The sequence below is a fragment of the Salmo salar genome, chromosome ssa04 (genome assembly GCF_905237065.1).
Source record: "Salmo salar chromosome ssa04, Ssal_v3.1, whole genome shotgun sequence".
In the NCBI taxonomy this organism is placed as follows: domain Eukaryota; kingdom Metazoa; phylum Chordata; class Actinopteri; order Salmoniformes; family Salmonidae; genus Salmo; species Salmo salar.
In genome coordinates this window covers 12,644,399-12,665,896 of record NC_059445.1, presented here as the reverse complement: position 1 = coordinate 12,665,896, position 21,498 = coordinate 12,644,399, and the positions used below count along the sequence as shown (strand labels likewise).

Sequence of the window (21,498 nt, the reverse complement as noted above, 5' to 3'; positions counted from 1 at the left end):
TGATATTCACTATGAATAATAAAAGAAGAGAAAGAGAGAGGGAAGAGAAACATAAAAGGGCTGGAGAGGTACGTCAAGGGTGAGACGGCTCCCTCTCTACCACTGGGCTGCTTGTGTGTGTGGCCCACTGAAGACCCTCGTTAATGAAGTCAACAGTGGGGGTCGCTCATTACCGTCGGAAACCATGCTGATGGTCTACCAGTCGCCTGTCAATCATCTGGGAGACAGGGAGCCCCGCCTCCGCCCGTCCAATAGAGGAACTGAATCATGGTCCATCACTGTCAACAAGGCAGGACAGAGTACCAACGAGACTAGCCTGGATATAAAAATGATTTGGTCTTAACTTTAACCACTGACCCAACAGTACATTCTGGCCATGAAAACATTACAGCACATGATGCATCAAGAAAATAATAATTGTTTTAAAGTGGCAATATGCAACTTTTTGTGCAATAAAAATGTGAGTTATAGATCTATCATTCCACTTGAAAGCAAGTCTAAGAAGTGGTAGATCCGTTCTATGTGCTCTGTTCTATGCTTCCCGTTCTTAAGTTTTGTTTTTGTGTATTTTACTTTGGGTTTTGTACACCAGCTTTAAACAGCTGAAACAACAATATTTTGGGTTATGGAAAATATATTTCACAGCAGTTTAGATGGTACAATGATTCTCTACACTATACTGTCTTGTTTTGTTACATAAACTGACATTAGGCAAACTATTAGAGTTTTAGCAACCAGGAAATGGCGGAGAGATTTTTGCATAGTGCATCTTTAATGTGACATATCAATAATCTTGACTCCATAGTGTAAAAATAAAACAATTGGCAACACACTTTTATTTAAATTCAATTTCAATCAGTTAACAATATGACATAATTACCTATTGCAAGATACAGTATGAAGTGAACACACAAATGTCTAGTAGTATTCTGAAATAAAATACATTTCAGAATATACCTAGATATAACAAACAAAACACACAAAATGTATATTTTATGATATCATTCACGTTAAGAGCATTTGGTCACTGAAACGTGAATGGAACAATGGAATCCAATCGGTCTAAATGGGACATGGAATGCATGAGTCCAGTATATCCTAAGAGGGGAAAGAGTATGTCTGCTTCTTACTTTATTAAGAGAGTACTTGTTCTTTCGTTGAGTCTGCACTGTTGGGTCAGGTCCCACTCCGAGCACCCTGGGGTCCTTGAGATCCACAATAAAGTACTGAAAATATCAAAATAAAAAAAACATAACAAATCATGTCTAACTTGAAGTAAAAACGTAAGCATAATGTTATCATCACCTCAGGATGGCATTTGGAGTAGGGAGAGAAAGAGAGAGAGCGTTTGTCTCTGTACTGTAAATTAGCCTGACGCTAAAGGGCCTTGTCTAGCAGATGGAGCGCGCTAACCACTAACGCAGATGTTGGGGGCTCATTTACAAAGGCTGGGCCCCGGCACGGCACTAGACCGCTGCGTGAGCGAGTGGCTCGGAGTGAGTCGACAGCGCTTTTCTCGTAAATATTGGTTCTGGAAGCGCGGCGTGGAGGCAACTTCATACACGTGCGCGCTCACACACACACAAACACACACACACACACACGCAGAGAGAGCAACTTCAGGTCGACTTGGCCAACTCAGCCCCCGCTGAGAAAGAAAGGCCTGGGCACGAAGGAGGGATGGGGAGAGAAGAGGAGGAGGAGAGTGAGAGGATGACAGTTTTTCCCAGCCGCAGCCCTCAGCCCCGGAGTGGGAGTCAGGCGATTTCGCTGACTGGTGTTGTGAGCGCGGCCAGCGCTTCTGTCAGCACTTTCCTCTCCTTCATCTTCACACACAGCACCTCCATTAGGAGAGCAGCAGAGGGGATCTGTGGAGGGGGAGGGGAGAGGGGAGAGAAAAAGAAAAAACACAGAACAGTTAAAGTCTGCATTTTGACACTTGGCATCTTTTCAGAGGGCAGGTTTGTTGTTATTGTGGTACAGTATAGAGAGGAGAGAGAGGTTGGGCCTGAGAGGGGCAGTAGAGAGAGGTTAGGCCTGAGAGGGGCAGTAGAGAGATGTGGGCCTTGAGAGGGGCAGTAGAGAGAGGGGTTGGTCCATGTTTAGTGTTTTCCACAAAGCATTTCTTAAAAACAGATGACTTCGCAATAATGAAAAAGGAACAGCTGAGCACTTCGTTATTTTAGGATGTCCTGAGGTACACTATATATAGAAAAGTATGTGGACACCTCTTCAAATTAGTGGATTTGGCTATTCCAGCCACACCTGTTGCTGACGGGTGTATAAAATCGAGCACACAGCCATGCAATCTCCATAGACAAACACTGACAGTGGCCCGTACTAAAATGGCCCGTACTGAAGAGCTCTGTGACTTTCAACGTGGCACCATCATAGGATGCCACCTTTGCAACAAGGAAATAATAATAGGAATAATGGTGTGGGCCTATTTTTCATGGTTCGGGCCCCTTAGTTCCAGTGAAGGGAAATCTTAACTCTACAGCATACAATGACATTGTAGATGATTCTGTGCTTCCAACTTTGTGGCAACAGTTTGGGGAAGGCCCTATCCTGATTCAGCATGACAATGCCCCCGTGCACAAAGCGAGGTCCATACAGAAATGGTTTGTCGAGATCGGTGTGGAAGAATTTAACTGGCCTGCACCTAGACCTGACCCCATTGGCCTAATCACCCAAAATCAGCACGTCCTCACTAATGCTCGTGGCTGAATGGAAGCAAATCCCCGCAGCAATGTTCCAACATCTAGTGGAAAGCCTTCCAAGAAGAGTGGAGGCTGTTATAGCAGCAAAAAGGGGGGGTGGGCAACTCCATATTAATGCCCATGATTTTGGAATGAGATGTTGGATGAGCAGGTGTCCACATACTTTTGGTTCTGTAATGTAGATACTGGTGTTCTGCTAGTCAGCATGCTCTCTGAGTGAACATTCAGTGTTGTATACGAAAGGAGAGGAGGACACTCTAGACTAATGACAGTTGCACTCAGTGTTAAAGTTGAGGGGAATAGTTTGGGTTTCTCTCACTGTGTATGTGTGTGTGGTTTCCTTGCTGCAGGCGAGGGAGAGAGAGAGGGGGCAGTCTTAACCTCTGCGCCCAGGCTAATTTTGTTTTTCCTCTTGCCTCTCAAAACCGACACAAGGACTTTATGGAAATCAGGCCCTGGCGATCAAAGGCAGATATATCACACATAAATATTCACATAAACTCTGTGCATCCGCTCTGAAACGCTGGGAAACCTATTCATTCCTGTAGTGGGGGTTTTTAAAGTCTCGCTGTGGCCAGATTTGAGTAGTAGTGCACTGAAGCTGGCTTAGCTCTGAAACTCATAAAAAGTTGTATTATGCTTTAATCATAGAACATATCTTCATAAAATATGTAAACCAGATTAGCACTAAGTACTGGAGCTTAAAGGTTCTCTTCACGCTAAGATCTTGAAAGTGAATTGAAGTGGCTTACTGGAGGAATTATACAGAAGTTACACATTCAGGATGTTTATTTTGCTCTGTTCCTCTGAGTCTCCTCTACCACTGCTGAGACACCTCTCTGTTCCTCTGAGTCTCCTCTACCACTGCTGAGACACCTCTCTGTTCCTCTGAGTCTCCTCTACCACTGCTGAGACACCTCTCTGTTCCTCTGAGTCTCCTCTACCACTGCTGAGACACCTCTCTGTTCCTCTGAGTCTCCTCTACCACTGCTGAGACACCTCTCTGTTCCTCTGAGTCTCCTCTACCACTGCTGAGACACCTCTCTGTTCCTCTGAGTCTCCTCTACCACTGCTGAGACACCTCTCTGTTCCTCTGAGTCTCCTCTACCACTGCTGAGACACCTCTCTGTTCCTCTGAGTCTCCTCTACCACTGCTGAGACACCTCTCTGTTCCTCTGAGTCTCCTCTACCACTGCTGAGACACCTCTCTGTTCCTCTGAGTCTCCTCCACCACTGCTGAGACACCTCTCTGTTCCTCTGAGTCTCCTCTACCACTGCTGAGACACCTCTCTGTTCCTCTGAGTCTCCTCCACCACTGCTGAGACACCTCTCTGCACCTCTCTGGAGAGACAACACTACACACACAATCACAGCTCAGCTCCTCACCACTGCTCTAATCAGCTAACTACAGTACACTTACAGCCACTAACTAAGCAAACAAACAACTACACAGTCAAATATAGTATAAAGAGATGCCACAGCACAGGGCTATGGGAGAGGAGACAGAGAGGGTGATAATGATAATAATAATAATAATATATGGTATGTAGCAGATGCTTTTTATCAAAAGAGACTTTCAGTCACGCGTGTTTACATTTTATGTATGGGTGGTCCGGGAATTGTAGCGTTGCAAGGACAATGCTCTACCAACTGAGCTATAGAGGACCTCAATGATAATCATGATTGATATGGCTCAATAAAGGTAAACATACAGATTGAGAAGTGTACCTCAGTCTAGTCTGGTTTAAGTGTGTGTAACTCATAGTCTACATAAACACAACCTTCCTTATTCACAGAGGTGACCTATCTGGTTTGTATGCTGTGTGGCCTCTGTACTTCTGCACGGAGCGTTTTCTTTTAGCAGCCGTATGGGTTACATTTGTGACAGACAGTGAGATCAAACACAGAGCTTGCTACCTGGGGCAGGTGGGACACACAGGCCCTGGAGCGACACACACATTGTACCGGTGTCTCTGCCTACTCTCTCTAATGGCACCAGAGGGACCGCTAGGACCTGTCATTACTATGTAACCGCTGCTTTACAGGGGCCCCGGACCCCTAGGGCAGCTAGCACCTTTTCAGTGGACACCCCCATGAATGTCTTTCAGAGCCCCTCCTAGAACCTGTTTTGTTTGTTGTCAGTGACTCTTTGTTAGTTCCACCTTCTGTTTGAGTGACAATTTTTGTTTTTTTTGCTGGGGAACGTACCAAATTGTTAACTAGCAACAACAACTGAGCCCTAAAACACAGCCACCAGAAGAGGCAAACAAAATAAAACCCAAACCAAACTTAAAGACAGGAAGCAAACCAAAAAAATTGAGCAAAACGACAACAGGGAAGATCAGATATATTACAGTTTTTTTTAGACATCAACTGGGCCAGCACAGGTGTAACACATACTGACTAACGAGGTGACACCAATCGGTGCGCCCAACCCCAAAATATAAATGGAAAAACCAAAAGCCTGTAACACCTTCCCCCTAGCCCCCATCACTATTCAATAGGCCCCGCAGACCAGAGCGATTGTCTGGATACGTTTTCATTAACACGGCCCGGTGTGTTAGCTCTGACGTGCTAAGCTACCCCGTTGAAAGTCTGCGTGTGTGTGTTGAGTGTGTGTGTGTGTGTTGAGATACTGACAAGAGACAATATAAGGTGGCCGAGGGCGCGACGTAAAGGTGGTTTTACCAGACCAATTAAATGACACTGTTATTCCAGAGCCTGGGGCGCCGCTGGAGGCGGGGAGCCGTTCGCGGTACAACACCGGGGCTCCCATTGTGCGTTAGACGCCATTACGTGCACAACACCTCCCTTAACCGATCGATCATTCACATGTTTTTTGTTCTCCCTCGGAACAGGTTAGCAGGTTTCGAGGGCCCAATTTGTGCGAGGAGAGGTAGACATGCATGGTGTTAGTGTAGAAGTCTAGATAGAAATGGAAAGAGGGAGGGGGACGACAGAGAAAAAGGAGCGGTAACAACACATTTTTATTTGTTCCATTGCAGCAAAGTTCTCTTGCAACAGGGTGATCAAATTAAGATCCTGCATCTGTACCTCTTAGAAATGTGATTGACTGATTGATGGACTGATTGATTTCAAAATGCTTTAGATTCAATGCTTGTTCTCCAGGTCCCTTGCATAGACCACTGAAATGGTACAATATGTTTTACCGTCATTTATAAAGCGTCGATAAGACACCTCCGATCTAGGCCACCGCGGGGAAGGGAAGGAGCTCCTTTACATGATCACAGGGAAACACTTTATGATCTTTGATCTGCTCACTTTTGTTTGAAATCAAAGTTATCAAACGGGGAATAAACAACAAGGAACAAAACAACACACAAAAGCACCCAAGACCTTCTAAAAAAAAGTCTGCATTTGATTATCCCGATAATGAATGTCACATGCAGATTAAAAAAGACGGGAAAAAAACTCAGGTGAGTAAAAGGAAAAAAAAATCACCAAAGTCTATTCTTCTTTTCCTTCTTTCTCCTTGGTAATTACGGTTCTCTCTCTCTTTCTCTCTCTCGTTGCCATGTTCCTTTCTATTCTCCCCTTTAGGGCCCCGGGAGACAGATATGAAAGAGAATTGGACACTTGGGGCCATAGATACTGTAATTAAAAATCTTTGCCTTATTTTTGAGTTGATATTTAGTTGGGAAACATCATCAGGTCTGTGCAACCTGTGTTATTAGAGCTGACCTAAATACAACCCAGATTAAACGCTTCAGCAACGCTACGGCAGGCCTTTGTTTTTCACTCATTAAGGAGTGGAAATGAGGTGATCATCACAGACACAATTCAGGTATAAATACATTAAGGTTATATCCACACAAAAGGATGCTGCAACGCTGCTGAAACCCTTTTATACCTGTTGGCAGAAACATACCATACTCTACAGTATACTGAAGTGTGTAATCCTATCACAAATCATGATGACTTGACTATTATGGTGCTGTTTCACAGCCCTCATAACAGGCTAACATTACTCAACGAGTCATCATAACAGGCTAACATTACTCAACGAGCCATCATAACAGGCTAACATTACTCAACGAGCCATTATAACAGGCTAACATTACTCAATGAGCCATTATAACAGGCTAACATTACTCAACAAGCCATCAGAACAGGCTAACATTACTCAACGAGCCATCATAACAGGCTAACATTACTCAACGAGCCATCATAACAGGCTAACATTACTCAACGAGCCATTATAACAGGCTAACATTACTCAATGAGCCATTATAACAGGCTAACATTACTCAACGAGCCATCATAACAGGCTAACATTACTCAACGAGCCATTATAACAGGCTAACATTACTCAACGAGCCATCATAACAGGCTAACATTACTCAACGAGCCATCATAACAGGCTAACATTACTCAATGAGCCATTATAACAGGCTAACCACAGGAGGTTGGTGGCAACTTAATTGGGGAGGATGGGCACGTGGTAATGGCTGGAACAGAATAGGTGGAAAGGTGTCAACAACATCAAACAGATGCCATTCCATTTGCTCGTTCCAGCCATTATTATGAGCCATCATGACAGGCTAATATTATCCAACGAGCCATCATGACAGGCTAACATTATCCAACGAGCCATCATAACAGGCTAACATTATCCAACGAGCCATCATAACAGGCTAACATTATCCAATGAGCCATCATGACAGGCTAACATTATCCAACGAGCCACCATAACAGGCTAACATTATCCAATGAGCCATCATAACAGGCTAACATTATCCAATGAGCCATCATAACAGGCTAACATTATCCAATGAGCCATCATAACAGGCTAACATTATCCAATGAGCCATCATAACAGGCTAACATTATCCAATGAGCCATCATAACAGACTAACATTATCCAATGAGCCATCATAACAGGATAACATCATCTAATGAGCCATCATAACAGGCTAACATCATCCAATGAGCCATCATAACAGGCTAACATCATCCAATGAGCCATCATAACAGGCTAACATCATCCAATGAGCCATCATAACAGGCCAACATTATCCAATGAGCCATCATAACAGGATAACATCATCTAATGAGCCATCATAACAGGCTAACATCATCCAATGAGCCATCATAACAGGCTAACATCATCCAATGAGCCATCATAACAGGATAACATCATCCAATGAGCCATCATAACAGGCTAACATCATCCAATGAGCCATCATAACAGGCTAACATCATCCAATGAGCCATCATAACAGGATAACATCATCCAATGAGCCATCATAACAGGATAACATCATCCAATGAGCCATCATAACAGGCTAACATCATCCAATGAGCCATCATAACAGGCTAACATCATCCAATGAGCCATCATAACAGGATAACATCATCCAATGAGCCATCATAACAGGCTAACATCATCCAATGAGCCATCATAACAGGATAACATCACCTAATGAGCCATCATAACAGGCTAACATCATCCAATGAGCCATCACAACAGGATAACATCATCCAATGAGCCATCATAACAGGCTAACATCATCCAATGAGCCATCATAACAGGATAACATCACCTAATGAGCCATCATAACAGGCTAACATCATCCAATGAGCCATCATAACAGGATAACATCATCCAATGAGCCATCATAACAGGATAACATCATCCAATGAGCCATCATAACAGGATAACATCATCCAATGAGCCATCATAACAGGATAACATCATCCAATGAGCCATCATAACAGGATAACATCATCCAATGAGCCATCATAACAGGATAACATTACTCAATGAGGCCCAAGCCCTGTCCAACTGCCAAGCTATATGCTATCTCACTTTGGAATGTCCACTTTCAGCATCAATCCTTTTTTGTGTGCCTACTTCAACAAAGTCGGCCAGTGTAGAGCACTGAGGAAAAGAATGAATGAATGCAGTTCCAGAATAATCTTGACTGGCCAACTTAAACCAAACTATTAGTGTACAGCGTCTTTGTCTGAATAAACTATGTAGCTTGTGATCACAGTAAACACAGAGAGGAAGGTTATAGTCTACTTTGGTCTCTACTCGTCACACAAACCCAGTCGCCCACCTCCCCGAGGGCCCCTTGTCCCCACAATCTCTGCCTTGGCACATTTACAGTACAAAGTCTGAGAATCCCCCCCCTTCACACAACACAGTCACTGCTGATTAAATTAGCCCAATCATTAAACAAGGCTTAATTAGAGTCACTTCTTTCTGAAGGAACAACACTAGCTGGAGCGCATCGCTGTTCCTTGTCATTACTGCATAATAATTACCAACTGCAGAATAATTGCAGATGCTATCCGCCATCACTATGCCAGCATTGACAACAAACAAACACGTTTGAGAAGTTGGTAATATTGTTATTTGGGCATGGCGGTGCTTGACTCAAAAGTTACAATGGTTTCGGTTGAGTATGTAAGTAAGTAGCCTTGCACATGCCTTGGCTTGTGTGAGCTGGACCTGTTCACAGGAGCAGGAGCCTGACTGCTGTTTCTGTAGCATGAGGCAGCTTGATGTACAAGTACACACCCCTGTACAGGACACTAGTCTATCTCCTGTTTCTGTAGCGGGAGGCAGCTTGATGTACAAGTACACCCCCTGTACAGGACACTAGTCTATCTGCTGTTTCTGTAGCATGAGGCAGCTTGATGTACAAGTACACCCCCTGTACAGGACACTAGGCTATCTGCTGTTTCTGTAGCGCGAGGCAGCTTGATGTACAAGTACACCCCCTGTACAGGACACTAGGCTATCTGCTGTTTCTGTAGCATGAGGCAGCTTGATGTACAAGTACACCCCCTGTACAGGACACGAGTCTATCTGCTGTTTCTGTAGCACGAGGCAGCTTGATGTACAAGTACACCCCCTGTACAGGACACTAGTCTATCTGCTGTTTCTGTAGCATGAGGCAGCTTGATGTACAAGTACACCCCCTGTACAGGACACTAGGCTATCTCCTGTTTCTGTAGCGTGAGGCAGCTTGATGTACAAGTACACCCCCTGTACAGGACACGGGTCTATCTGCTGTTTCTGTAGCATGAGGCAGCTTGATGTACAAGTACACCCCCTGTACAGGACACCAGTCTGGGTCACTTGACAGCCTCAACAAACAACAATGTTTACAGGTAGACTCAGCCATGGACTAAGTAAACAGGAATATCGGGTCGAATTCCGCAACAACTAGGAGCGTTGAAATGCGAGGCTAAACTTCTCAGCGGTTTTGGTCCCGTAGCTATCACGTTGTAGCAATGTGTAGCGCCCCCATGCAAATGCGGCAGGTAGCCTAGTGGTTAGAGCTTTGGACTCGTAACCGAAAGGTTGCTAGATCGAATCCCGACCTGACAAGGTAAAAAATCTGTCGTTCTGCCCCTGAACAAGGTTGTAAACCCATCCTAGGCTGTCATTGTAAAAAAGAATTTGTTCTTAACTGACTTGCCTGGTTAAATAAAGGTTAAATAAAAAATAAAATGCTCAGATACACTGCGTGAGAGCAAAGTCTTGCATCACGCTCATCTGCATATCTGTGGTGCTGCTCGTGGCAACGTCATATCGCTGAGTCTCAGTTAAAGTAGTGTTGTCTAAGGGGTCTTGATTGAAATACAGGCCCAGATATGTAGAGTACACTACAGTAAAGATATAAAGTTAATCTTCTCTTAATGGACCCTGGGTTGACACAGTGCAGTGCCTATAGCAACCAAACTCCTCCCCCGAGGGTACTGAAGGGTAAATATTACCGCTCAATATCACACCAGCTTCCGCCACCCTCTAGTAAAACTTGAGCGTCCTCCCAATCGGCGATCGTAAAGGGCAGTGCGCCGACAACTTTTCAAATGTTTTTTTTGGGGGGGGCCTGTCAGGAGGGTTGAGTAGAAGGTTAAAGCTACAGTCTGTGATCTGGGACTCTGTTCAATGGTCATTTCAATTCAACAAGGCTTCTGTTTTGTTGTTTTTCAAATCCCAGAATGTAGCTTTAAAATGAGTGTGAAAGAGGATCTAGGGATGGACGGAGAGCAGTTCATTATGGGCCAAACAAACTGCAGATTGAAGGCCATAGACGTGTCCCAAATCACACCCTATTCCCTATTTTCAATAGGGCAGTGGCCAAACGTAGAGCACTAAATAGAGGATAGGGTGCTATTTGGGAGGCAGAAGACCATATATGCAGTCATTTCCCCGTGTTCATAAAGCCAGGCCCATTAAACTCAGCTCCAGTCAATAATTAGGATGCCACAAATAAACCAAGGCAATTAAATCAATATGGGCCTGGGCCATTTCAACCCCATTCTCCCTGGGCTGGTGATTGGCTAGACACCCTGTGGCACAGGGCACGTCTTCAGACACTACATCTTAGTGCTGTGTTATTCATGGTGGGGTGTAGTGGCTGGTGTGGGTCCGGGGCCCCCTGGCTAGTAAATTATTATGAGAGGAGGGGAACACCAGTGGAGCTGGGTAGGTGTGTGTGTATACAGTAGGAGCCTAAGATGGTGTTCTACTGAGACATATTGGGCTTTATTCCATTAAAAGCCCCCGGGTGGAGAGCAGAGGAGTGAGAGAGAGAGAGAGAGAGAGAGAGCGGGAGAGAGAAGGAAAGGGAGTGAGAGAGGGGGAAAGAGAGAGGGGGAAAGAGGGGGAGAGAAAGAGAGGGGGAAAGAGGGGGAGAGAAAGAGAACGGCAAAGAAAAAGAGAGGGAGAGAGGAGGAAATGAGATGCAATGTTTTATTTGTCTGTGAGAAGACATGTACCGTTGTGGCCAAAAGTATTGAGAATGACACAAATATTAATTTTCTGCTGCCTCAGTTTGTATGATGGCAATTTGCATATACCCCAGAATGTTATGAAGAGTGATCAGATGAATTGCAATTAATTGCAAAGTCCCTCTTTGCCATGCAAATGAACTGAATCCCCCAAAACATTTCCACTGCATTTCAGCCCTGCCACAAAAGGACCAGCTGACATGATGTCAGTGATTCTCTCGTTGACACAGGTGTGAGTGTTGACAAGGACAAGGCTGGAGATCACTCTGTCATGCTGATTGAGTTCAAATAACAGACTGGAAGCTTCAAAAGGAGGGTGGTGCTTGGAATCATTGTTCTTCCTCTGTAAACCATGGTTACCTGCAAGGAAACACGTGCCATCATCATTGCTTTGCACAAAAAGGGCTTCACAGGCAAGGATATTGCTGCCAGTAAGATTGCACCTAAATCAACCATTTATCGGATCATCAAGAACTTCAAGGAGAGCGGTTCAATTGTTGTGAAGAAGGCTTCAGGGCGCCCAAGAAAGTGCAGCAAGAGCCAGGACCGTCTCCTAAAGTTGATTCAGCTGCGGGATCGGGGCACCAATAGTACAGAGCTAGCTCAGGAATGGCAGCAGGCAGGTGTGAGTGCATCTGCACGCACAGTGAGGCAAAGACTTTTGGAGGATGGCCTGGTGTCAAGAAGGACCAGCAAAGAAGCCACTTCTCTCCAGGAAAAACATCAGGGACAGACTGATATTCTGCAAAAGTTACAGGGATTGGACTGCTGAGGACTGGGGTAAAGTCATTTTCACAGATGAATCCCCTTTCCGATTGTTTGGGGCATCCGGAAAAAAGCTTGTCCGGAGAAGACAAGGTGAGCGCTACCATCAGTCCCGTGTCATGCCAACAGTAAAGCATCCTGAGACCATTCATGTGTGGGGTTGCTTCTCAGCCAAGGGAGTGGGCTCACTCACAATTTTGCCTAAGAACACAGCCATGAATAAAGAATGGTACCAACACATCCTCCGAGAGCAACTTCTCCCAACCATCCAGGAACAGTTTGGTGACAAACAATGCCTTTTCCAGCATGATGGAGCACCTTGCCATAAGGCAAAAATGAAAACTAAGTGGCTCGGGGAACAAAACATCGATATTTTGGGTCCATGGCCAGGAAACTCCTCAGACCTTAATCCCATTGAGAACTTGTGGTCAATACTCAAGAGGCGGGTGGACAAACAAAACCCCACAAATTCTGACAAACTCCAAGCATTGATTATGCAAGAATGGGGCGCCATCAGTCAGGATGTGTCCCAGAAGTTAATTGACAGCATGCCAGGGCGGATTGCAGAGGTCTTGAAAAAGAAGGGTCAACACTGCAAATATTGACTCTTTGCATCAACTTCATGTAATTGTCAATAAAAGCCTTTGACACTTATGAAATGCTTGTAATTATACTTCAGTATTCCATAGTAACGTCTGACAAAAATATCTAAAGACACTGAAGCAGCAAACTTTGTGGAAATTCATATTTGTGTCATTCTCAATACTTTTGGCCACGACTGTAGGGCAGTAGTGAGGGGTGACAAGATAATAAAGATCTAGCATTGTGCAGATAACCAGAACACTTTTCCTAGAAATAACTAAGTGTGCTTGTACTGTAGCTACCAGTAGAAAGTGGTCTTATTAAAGTATTCACATGAACACACTACCAGTAGAAAGTGGTCTTATTAAAGTATTCACATGAACACACTACCAGTAGAGAGCGGTCTTATTAAAGTATTCACATGAACACACTACCAGTAGAGAGTGGTCTTATTAAAGTATTCACATGAACACACTACCAGTTGAGAGGTCTTATTAAAGTATTCACGTGAACACACTACCAGTAGAGGGGTCTTATTAAAGTATTCACATGAACACACTACCAGTAGAGAGGTCTTATTAAAGTATTTACAGTGTTCAAACACCATCACCCATACACATTACATCTATCACACCAACACTGAAAATACAATAGTTCCACACTCAAAACACACACACACACACACACACACACCTCTTAAATCAATTCCTCACTCTCTGTCACACACACACACACACACTAAACTAGCCACTGTGTCAGGGCCTCCCCCTCTGTCCTTGTTATGTTGACGTGTGGCTGGCTGGTGTGGTGTTGACAGTGACAGTGAGCCTGGCGGGGCGGTGGGTGGTGGTGGCTGTGGCCCAGAGCCAGACACAGCAGACAGACGGACAGCCCAGTGACTGATGGTTCTGCTATTGACAGTGCCACTGAGATAATAAAGTGCTGTCCCACAGGCAGCTCCATTAGGGCCTGACAGTGACAGGACTGGGCTGCTGCAGAAGGAGTCAGGACACACACACACAGACACGCACGCACGCACAGAGATACAGACACACCCAACCACCAAGTGACAGCCAGCCAGCCAGCTAAGGACATGGATCTCTCTCTCCTACCCTCTTTCTCTCTCTCTGTCTATTTCTGTCTCTTCTCCTTTTTAACTGCGGTGACAGGGCAGTGTAGATGAACAGGGCAGATCATATCCCTGTTAAGGAAGCCTTGTTATTAGTGCGACTGCCACAGGCAGCAAGGTGACAGACAGGCCATAGTGTTCACTGTTTCACATTCTCCTGCTCACTGAGCAACTCAAATGGATGACAGGAAGACAGAACAGTTGTACTGTGGAGACTAGTGCTGCCTGCTTTCTAGAATATTGTCATTTCTATTGATGTACAGTTAAATCGGAAGTTTACATACACCTTAGCCAAATACATTTAAACTCAGTTTTTCACAATTCCTGACATTTAATCCCTGTCTTAGGTCAGTTAGGATCACCACTTTATTTTAAGAATGTGAAATGTCAGAATAATACTAGAGAGAATGATTTATTTCAGCTTTAATTTCTTTCATCACATTCCCAGTGGGTCAGACGTTTACATACACTCAATTAGTATTTGGTAGCATTGCCTTTCAGGTAGCCTTCCACAAGCTTCCCACAATAAGTTGGGAGAATTTTGGCCCATTCCTCCTGACAGAGCAGGTGTAACTGAGTCCTGTGCCTCCTTGCTCGCACACGCTTTTTCAGTTCTGCCCACACATTTTCTATAGGATGAGGTCAGGGCTTTGTGATGGCCTTGACTTTGTTGTCACAACTTTGGAAGTATGCTTGGGGTCATTGTCCATTTGGAAGACCCATTTGTGACCAAGCTTTAACTTCCTGACTGATGTCTTGAGATGTTGCTTCAATATATCCACATAATTTTCTCTCCTCATGATGCCATCTATTTTGTGAAGTGCACCAGTCCCTCATGCAGCAAAGCACCTCCACAACATGATGCTGCCACCCCCGTGCTTCACGGTTGGGATGGGGTTCTTCGACTTGCAAGCCTCCCCCTTTTCCTCTAAACATAACAATGGTTATTAAGGCCAAACAGTTCTATTTTTGTTTAATCAGACCAGAGGACATTTCTCCAAAAAGTACGATCTTTGTCCCCATGTGCAGTTGCAAACCGTAGTCTGGCTTTTTTATGGCGGTTTTGGAGCAGTGGCTTCTTCCTTGCTGAGCGGCCTTTTAGGTTATGTCGATATAGGACTCGTTTTACTGTGGATGTAGATACTTTTGTACCTGTTTTCCTTCAGCATCTTCACAAGGTCCTTTGCTGTTGTTCTGGGATTGATTTGCACTTTTCGCACCAAAGTACTTTCATCTCTAGGAGACAGAACGTGTCTCCTTCCTGAGCGGTATGATAGCTGCGTGGTCCCATGGTGTTTATACTTGCGTACTATTGTTTGTACAGATGAACGTGGTACCTTCAGGCATTTAGAAATTGCTCCCAAGGATGAACCAGACTTGTGGAGGTCTACAATTTGGCTGATTTCTTTAGATTTTCACATGATGTCAAGCAAAGAGGCACTGAGTTTGAAGGTCGGCTTTGAAATACATCCACAGGTACACCTCTAATTGACTCAATTGATGTCAATTAGCCTATCATAAGCTTCTAAAGCCATGACATTTTCTGGAATTTTCCAAGCTGTTTAAAGGCACAGTCAACTTGGTGTATGTAAACTTCTGACCCACTGGAATTGTGATACAGTGAATTAGAAGTGAAATAATCCGTCTGTAAACAATTGTTGGAAAAATTACTTGTGTCATGCGCAAAGTAGATATCCTAACCTACTTGCCAAAACTATAGTTTGTTAACAATAAATTTGTGGAGTGGTTGAAAAAATAGTTTTAATGACTCCAACCTAAATGTATGTAAACTTCCCACTTCAACTGTATCTAGTATGTCTTCTTAGTTCTCTAAAGACAACGTGTCAGTGTGTGAAGATAGGATGCACACTGACAAGGAACAACTGCCTGTGGTCTCCACTGTCTGTCTCCACCTTACAAAAATGACATTCACCTGCAGTCACACAGAGAGACAGAGACAAAGACACACAGGTACAGACACAGAGATAGAGACAAAAACACAGAGCCAGAGACCCAGAGTCACAGAAACAAAGACACACAGGCACAGACACAGAAATAGAGACAGAAACACAGAGACACAGGGACACAGAGACATATATATAGACACAGAAACAAAGACAGAAACACAGACACATAGACAGAGGCACAGAGACACAGCCACAGAGACTCAGCCCACAGAGACTCAGCCCACAGAGACTCAGCCCACAGAGACTCAGCCCACAGAGACTCAGCCCACAGAGACTCAGCCCACAGAGACTCAGCCCACAGAGACTCAGCCCACAGAGACTCAGCCACAGAGACACAGCCACAGAGACACAGCCAGACACACAGAGACACACAGAAACAGAGACATATGCCGTAGAGTACAGTACACACCACTAGCACAACTAAGCACAGTCACAGTCGGCTTCCTTTTTCTACTACTGGTGTAAAATCTCACCTGCCAACAAACTCCCCTTGATGTGTGTGTGTGTGTGCGTGTTTGTGAGAGAGAAAGCCTTGTCCCTCTAGAGTTACTGTGAGTTTATTAAGCCAGCGAGAGAGAGAGAGAGAGAGAGAGAGAGAGAGAGAGAGAGAGAGAGAAAAAAAGACTTGAAAGGGGATGGATATAAAAGTCTGGCGTGAGATAGAATAGAAAAAAAAAGAGATAGAGAGAGGGGGGGGGGGGGTCACCATGGCAGTGTCTGTGGCCCCCTCCGGGACCCGGGGGCTAGTCTCAGCTTTGTCATCACCCTCTCCTCCCCCTCTCTCTCCTCTGCCCGCGGAAAACGTCGATAGCAGCCTGCCGGTGGACCGTCTCTGGTGGACGCTCGCTCATTCTCCCGGCATCGACAGCAACGCCAAATCAATATTTAGTTCCCCACTAACAAGCTGCCTTGGGGTCTGAGCCAGAGAGCGAGAGTGAGAAAAAGACGGGGGGGATAAAGAGATGGGGGGAGAGAGAGAGAGTGTGAAAGAAAGCAAGAGTGCGAGAGAGACAATGAGAGAGCGAGAGAGAAAGGAAGGGGAGGCATGCAGGAGGACAGTGGTGGAGTGGGGGCCTGATAACTGTCCGGCTAGAGGGGAAAAACATGGATTGAGTGGAGCCAGTGTGTGTCTGTGAGGGGAGGTGAAAAGGTCAGAGGAAGAGCCGGTGTGTGTCGTGGTGAGGAGGCGACGCATGAGTGCCTGCAGCGCGAATTGACATGGACACGGCCACACACACTCAATCTGAACCGGATCACACAGAGCTGACAGCACATACACACAGACAAGTGTTCGTACACAACTCACACTCTGCTATCCTCAGTGTTTTCTTCTCTCTATAGTAACTAGTTCATTCTTGATTTAGACAAACATTAGTTGGTTCATCTCTATGTGAGACCACAATGGCTGCACTATCACTACCAGTGATGTGGTGGTAAATCAAACTGGTGGGTAAACTCTGATCGCCGTTCGGGGTGAGTAAAGTAACACGCTTCATACCCAAAAAAGGTGCGTTTACCCTCCACTACTGATCATAACTACTGTGGATAATACTAAAAACACTACCAGACTTTAAACCAGACCTCTTGTTGGAGGATCTTCATGACCTGGTCCAGCCACTCCTGGTCTCTCCTGCTGTCTGCTGCCACATCATCCTCCTCCTGCAGAGACACACACAACAACCACCAAAGATGAACAAATAATAATATATGTTATTTAGTAGAGGCTTTTATCCAAAGCAACTTACAGTCATGCCTGCATACAATTGAAGTATGGGTGGTCCCAGCGGGAATCAAACCCACAACCATTTGGCCATGCTCTACCAACTAAGCCTCACAGGGCGACTCTTCTCTGTACAACCAGAAAATCTATAAATTAAGGCAATTTCACTTCAACGCAGATACAAAAATAAAGGCTGAGGTGAGGTCAGAAAATGAAGCTTTCATGAAAAATAAGAGAAAAGAAGGAGTCACTAGAGTGTGATGAGCCAAGAAAAGCCCCTTGCCAAACCCTCTCCTAACCCAAACAGCCCTGGGACAATTGTGCACCGCCTAATGGGTGACCCCAAGCTGTAGTGGCGCCTCAGCACTGCGATGCCTTAGACCGCTGCGCCACTCAGGGTCAGTCTTTATTAAAGAGACACCATCAGCAGCGTGCAGATAGTGCAACCTTGTTACTGCTAATGAACCCTCTAGTATGCATACATACACCAGTGCCAGTTCCCTATGTATATACACCTTGTCCCAGTTAACAGAACCCTGCAAGGCTTTTAACCTCAGGTGCTGTCTCTCAAAGAGGTAGAGGGGGGAGGGGTCGGTGAAAGGAGGATAAGGTGTGTGGGGATGAGGCACCAATTGCACTCGTATCCCCCCCGAAGGTCCTCCCTGGCTCTCCTATCCCCTAGACAGATGGGGATGGTGGGCCTCCCTGGCTCTCCTATCCCCTAGACAGATGGGGATGGTGGGCCTCCCTGGCTCTCCTATCCCCTAGACAGATGGGGATGGTGGGCCTCCCTGGCTCTCCTATCCTCTAGACAGATGGGGATGGTGGGCCTCCCTGGCTCTCCTATCCTCTAGACAGATGGGGATGGTGGGCCTCCCTGGCTCTCCTATCCCTTAGACAGATGGGGATGGTGGGCCTCCCTGGCTCTCCTATCCTCTAGACAGATGGGGATGGTGGGCCTCCCTGGCTCTCCTATCCCTTAGACAGATGGGGATGGTGGGCCTCCCTGGCTCTCCTATCCTCTAGACAGATGGGGATGGTGGGCCTCCCTGGCTCTCCTATCCTCTAGACAGATGGGGATGGTGGGCCTCCCTGGCTCTCCTATCCTCTAGACAGATGGGGATGGTGGGCCTCCCTGGCTCTCCTATCCTCTAGACAGATGGGGATGGTGGGCCTCCCTGGCTCTCCTATCCCTTAGACAGATGGGGATGGTGGGCCTCTCTGGCTCTCCTATCCTCTAGACAGATGGGGATGGTGGGCCTCCCTGGCTCTCCTATACTCTAGATGGATGGGGATGGTGGGCCTCCCTGGCTCTCCTATCCTCTAGATGGATGGGGATGGTGGGCCTCCCTGGCTCTCCTATACTCTAGATGGATGGGGATGGTGGGCCTCCCTGGCTCTCCTATACTCTAGATGGATGGGGATGGTGGGCCTCCCTGGCTCTCTTATCCTCTAGATGGATGGGGATGGTGGGCCTCCCTGGCTCTCCTATACTCTAGATGGATGGGGATGGTGGGCCTCCCTGGCTCTCTTATCCTCTAGATGGATGGGGATGGTGGGCCTCCCTGGCTCTCCTATACTCTAGATGGATGGGGACGGTGGGCCTCCCTGGCTCTCCTATCCTCTAGATGGATGGGGATGGTGGGCCTCCCTGGCTCTCCTATCCTCTAGATGGATGGGGATTGTGGGCCAGGGAAGACTTTCGGGGGGAGACGAGCAATTGTATGTTGTAAAACTGCTTGCACGCGTGTTACCACTGCACTATGTCTCCCGGTCATGGCTTTTGCGTCATCAGTACAGATACCAACACATCTTGACCACCAAAGTCCATTTGATGTCACCAAGCTGTCCAGTACTTTAAAAATATCCTCTCATGTTGTCCTGGTTTCCAGAAGAGGATGTCTTAATTTACCCCCCATAAACGTAACGGACACATACCAGGAGCTGTGCCAGGCCCACAACGTCTGTTGACTCATCCAGCTGTAACGCCTAGAATTCACTGGCTTGTATGCGAAGCAGTAATTGTTTCAAAACATCTCCTGCCATGTCACTGCTGCGTCGTGAAACAGTGTTGTTTGATGAAGGCATTGTCTGTATAGTTTTTTTTACCTTTTCCCCCAGCATTGTCCCAGCCATATCCGCAGCAGCAGGAAGAATTAAGTCCTCCACAATAGTATGGGGCCTGCCTGCCCTAGCCACTCAGTAGCTCACCATATAAGATATATCTAGCCCCTTCTTATTAATGGTATCTGTTGCTTTTATACATGTCTTACTACTCGAAAGTTGTTTTTATTCTCGCTCAAAAGAGTCCCGTGGCTTATTTTTCAAATTGTCATGTTTTGTTTCTAAATGTCTGCGCAAGAGTGAAGGTTTCCCGCGAGAGAGTAACGGTTAATGTGATTGGATGTTAATTATTTGACTAGGCTACTTGTATTTGACATTGTGTTGTTATTTCGCTGAACACTAGATGGTTTCATTTTATTTTTGGCAGTGAAACGAGGCTACTCAGTCGAGAGTACCCCCGACGACATTGCGCGTACCCTAGTTTGGGAATACCTGCCCTAGACTGATGGGGATGGTGGGCCTCCCTGGCTCCCCTAGACGGATGGGGATGGTGGGCCTCCCTGGCTCCCTTCGACGGATGGGGATGGTGGGCCTCCCTGGCTCCCCTCGACGGATGGGGATGGTGGGCCTCCCTGGCTCCCCTAGACGGATGGGGATGGTGGGCCTCCCTGGCTCCCCTAGACGGATGGGGATGGTGGGCCTCCCTGGCTCCCCTAGACGGATGGGGATGGTGGGCCTCCCTGGCTCCCCTCGACGGATGGGGATGGTGGGCCTCCCTGGCTCCCCTAGACGGATGGGGATGGTGGGCCTCCCTGGCTCCCCTAGACGGATGGGGATGGTGGGCCTCCCTGGCTCCCCTAGACGGATGGGGATGGTGGGCCTCCCTGGCTCCCCTAGATGGTTGGTGATGGTGGGGCCTGGTGGTAGCGATAGCGCACAGCTAATTTCCATGTCTTCAGAGACCCTCATTAGTGTGACTGGAGAGGGAGGGAGGGAGGGAGGGAGGGAGGGAGGGAGGGAGGGAGGGAGGGAGGGAGGGAGGGAGGGAGGGAAAGGGGACTAGGTAGAGGCAGAGATAGGTAGTGAGACAGGCAGAGAGAATGAGAGCGATAGAATGAGAGAGAGCGATAGAATGAGAGAGAGCGATAGAATGAGAGCGAGGTGAGGTGTGGGCTTGCTTGGTGGTGGGCTCCTCATCACCCCTGCCTTCTGTGCCTCCCACGGAGGTGAGAAGGGTGTGTGTGTCTGTATGTGTGTGGCCCCTCAGAGGATGCATAACAATACACTGACCCTTCGTCTCTCATTAGGGGCCCTGTTGGAAAACAAACTGGCCTGGCAATTATGTCCTTATTACAGACACATCATTAAGTCCACAACAAGCTGCTGCTGCCAAAGGAGAAGGAGCTGACCGCTACTGCCACTCTATTACTGTTTGTCCTCCTGGAGTGGCAGGGAGAGAGTATGCTGAGGGAAAGAGTATGCTGAGGCAAAGAGTGTGCGAGTCTTTTTAATTTGTCCCAATTTTTTTTGTTATTTTATATGTTGTCTATTTTATGTATTATTTGTTTATAGTTACAAATAAATAAATAATGATTTCGTATTTTTTAATAGTCTTTAAAAAAATGTTTTAACTGCATTGTTGGTTAGTAAGTATTTCACTGTAAAGTCTACACCTGTTGTATTCGGAGCATGTGACAAATAACATTTGATTTGATTTGTGTGTGGACGGCCGTGGCAACACAAAGGGCTTTTCCCACAACCACCCTCAGTAACAGCGGA

At 46.2% G+C, this 21,498-nt stretch overlaps 1 protein-coding gene across 2 annotated transcripts in view; it reads right to left on the bottom strand.

Annotated features, from left to right (window-relative positions):
* Positions 1 to 807: 807 nt before the first annotated feature.
* The window catches only part of LOC106602318 (centlein), a 195,106-nt gene continuing 174,415 nt past the window's right edge, over positions 808 to 21,498 (bottom strand). For both annotated transcript variants that reach the window (XM_045716502.1, XM_045716503.1), the window contains exons 26-27: positions 17,517 to 17,594; positions 808 to 1,868 (exon numbers count right to left, since the gene is read on the bottom strand). In XM_045716502.1, coding sequence (XP_045572458.1) covers positions 1,758 to 1,868; positions 17,517 to 17,594 — 189 coding nt within the window. In that variant the 3' untranslated portion in view covers positions 808 to 1,757. The remainder of the gene's footprint in view (positions 1,869 to 17,516; positions 17,595 to 21,498) is intronic.